Source organism: Procambarus clarkii, chromosome 5 (assembly GCF_040958095.1).
Source record: "Procambarus clarkii isolate CNS0578487 chromosome 5, FALCON_Pclarkii_2.0, whole genome shotgun sequence".
In the NCBI taxonomy this organism is placed as follows: domain Eukaryota; kingdom Metazoa; phylum Arthropoda; class Malacostraca; order Decapoda; family Cambaridae; genus Procambarus; species Procambarus clarkii.
Genome location: NC_091154.1, coordinates 3,242,253 through 3,244,326, shown reverse-complemented (window position 1 = coordinate 3,244,326; position 2,074 = coordinate 3,242,253). Strand labels below are relative to the sequence as shown.

Sequence of the window (2,074 nt, the reverse complement as noted above, 5' to 3'; positions counted from 1 at the left end):
TTGCATGGTCAGGGTTTGAACCCCGACCTGCAAGAAATGAGACTGATGCTGAACCGACTAGTCCAAGTGGTTGGGTGGGGTGGGCTGCAAAGAATTTCCTTTGAGCTATGCCAGGAACAGATTTACATACACTACAAGTGTACATATTACACTGTAGGCCTATGTACAGTACATAATCACTTTTTTGTCAATTATGTGCAAATAAATCATGCTATTCCCCACACTGTTTAAGCTAAAGCAAAATAGCAAACATGTAATCTGCCTAACTTTATCACACCACTCTCCCCTACACGAAGAGTCAGCAAAATTGTTGACCAAACCACACACTAGAAAGTGAAGGGACGACGACATTTCGGTCCGTCCCTTCATTTTCTATTGTGTGGTTTGGTCAACATGTTTCAGCCACATTATTGTGACTCCTCGTCTGCATACTGTAAAACTGTCTCTCCACAAGTTCATGGACCTAATGACTTAACCCACACAGAACCTCCCATTGCATTCAAATCATAAACATAATTATATACATTTTTAATTATCTTAAGTTTTGCATGATTAAACGTATAGTTTATAGGAAGTTTGTTCTAATTTTTTTATTATTGCACAGACAGATGGCACCTTTTATAATAACTGAACTCCAAGGATTAACATAACTTATTGAATAATCAAAGATTTCAAATTAAATTAATTAATAACTAATAAGACCTTTTTCCTTAAGACACGACACTAGGCAATGTGAGGTTTAACATCTGAATGCAATGACACATGCTTTTTCAAATGTCTAAGATACTTATATCGTTTCCCACATTTGGGACATTCATAAGGCTTAATATCCGAATGCACTTTCCTGTGTACATTCACATTTTTAGGACGCATGAACCTTTTTCCACAATCAGGACATTCATAAGGCTTATCAGTAGAATGTACGAACCTGTGTGACTTCATTGTGTCAAGACGGCCAAATGTTTTGCCACACACTGTACACTCGTAACGCCTATCACCTGAATGCACGACACTGTGCCTCTTAAGAGTTGTAGGATTACTGAATCCTCTCCCACATTCAGGGCATTCATAAGGCCTGTCACTCGTATGTATCACCATGTGAGTCCTCAGATTTGGAAAACGACTGAATCTTTTCCCACAATCTGGACACTCATAAGGCTGATCACCCTTAAGCACCATCCTCTCTGTTTTCACATCTCGAAGACTGAACCTATTCGCAAGCTCGGGACACTCCTGAGGCTTGTCACCCATATGCACCATTCTGTGGGACTTCATAGTGCCTAGACGACTAAATCTTTTCCCACACTCTGGACACTCATGAGGTCTATCACCCGAATGCACTGAAATATGTTTTATCATAACTCCACGTTCTCTGAATTTTCTCCCACATTCAGCGCACTCAAAAGGCTTGTGATCAGAATGCACCTGCATGTGTCTCTTCATACCTCTAATATGACTAAATGTTTTCCCACACTCTGGACACTCATGAGGTCTGTCATCCGAATGTACTGTTATGTGATTCTTCAAGCTTATAACATGACGGAATCTTTTCCCACACACAGGACATCCATGAGGCTTGTCATCCGTATGCACCAACATGTGAGACTTCACAGTTCCAATATGACGGAATCTTTTCCCACACACAGGACATTCGTGGGGCTTTTCACCCGTGTGCACTAACATGTGAGTTTTCACATGCCCTGAAGTGGCAAAGGCTCTCCCACATTCTGGACATTCATGGGTTTTCATCTTCGTGACTGTGCAGTTTGTGTAAAGGTCATCTTCTTCCGATAACTGCATTAGTTGTCTTAGGACTTCGGGCATTTCCTGGAGACACATGACTGCTGCTGGATATGGTAATTAAAACAGCGTTATTTTATGCTTGGTGCCACAAATGTTGTCTCCCGATGACTGCTGTAGTTGTCTAGTCACTTGAGGCCTCTGCTGGAGAGAGAACACTGCTGCTGATGAAAGATATTAGGCCAGGATATAATGTTGTTGTTGATTTAGGGGCACAATGACACAAGTGCCAGATGTGCTCCCTTGTAGGGTAAACTCCAAAGCCTCGAGACAG

At 41.5% G+C, this 2,074-nt stretch overlaps 1 protein-coding gene across 1 annotated transcript; it reads right to left on the bottom strand.

The window, feature by feature from the left end:
• Positions 1-723: 723 nt before the first annotated feature.
• Positions 724-1,839, bottom strand: LOC123766921 (zinc finger protein 493-like). The gene has a single exon (XM_045756414.2). The coding sequence runs from the start codon at positions 1,837-1,839 to the stop codon at positions 724-726; it is 1,116 nt and encodes a 371-aa protein (XP_045612370.2).
• Positions 1,840-2,074: the final 235 nt, after the last annotated feature.

Bases quoted from the DNA above. Each gene is read 5' to 3' on its own strand.
- LOC123766921 (XM_045756414.2), bottom strand. From the start codon at position 1,839: ATGTGTCTCCAGGAAATGCCCGAAGTCCTAAGACAACTAATGCAGTTA.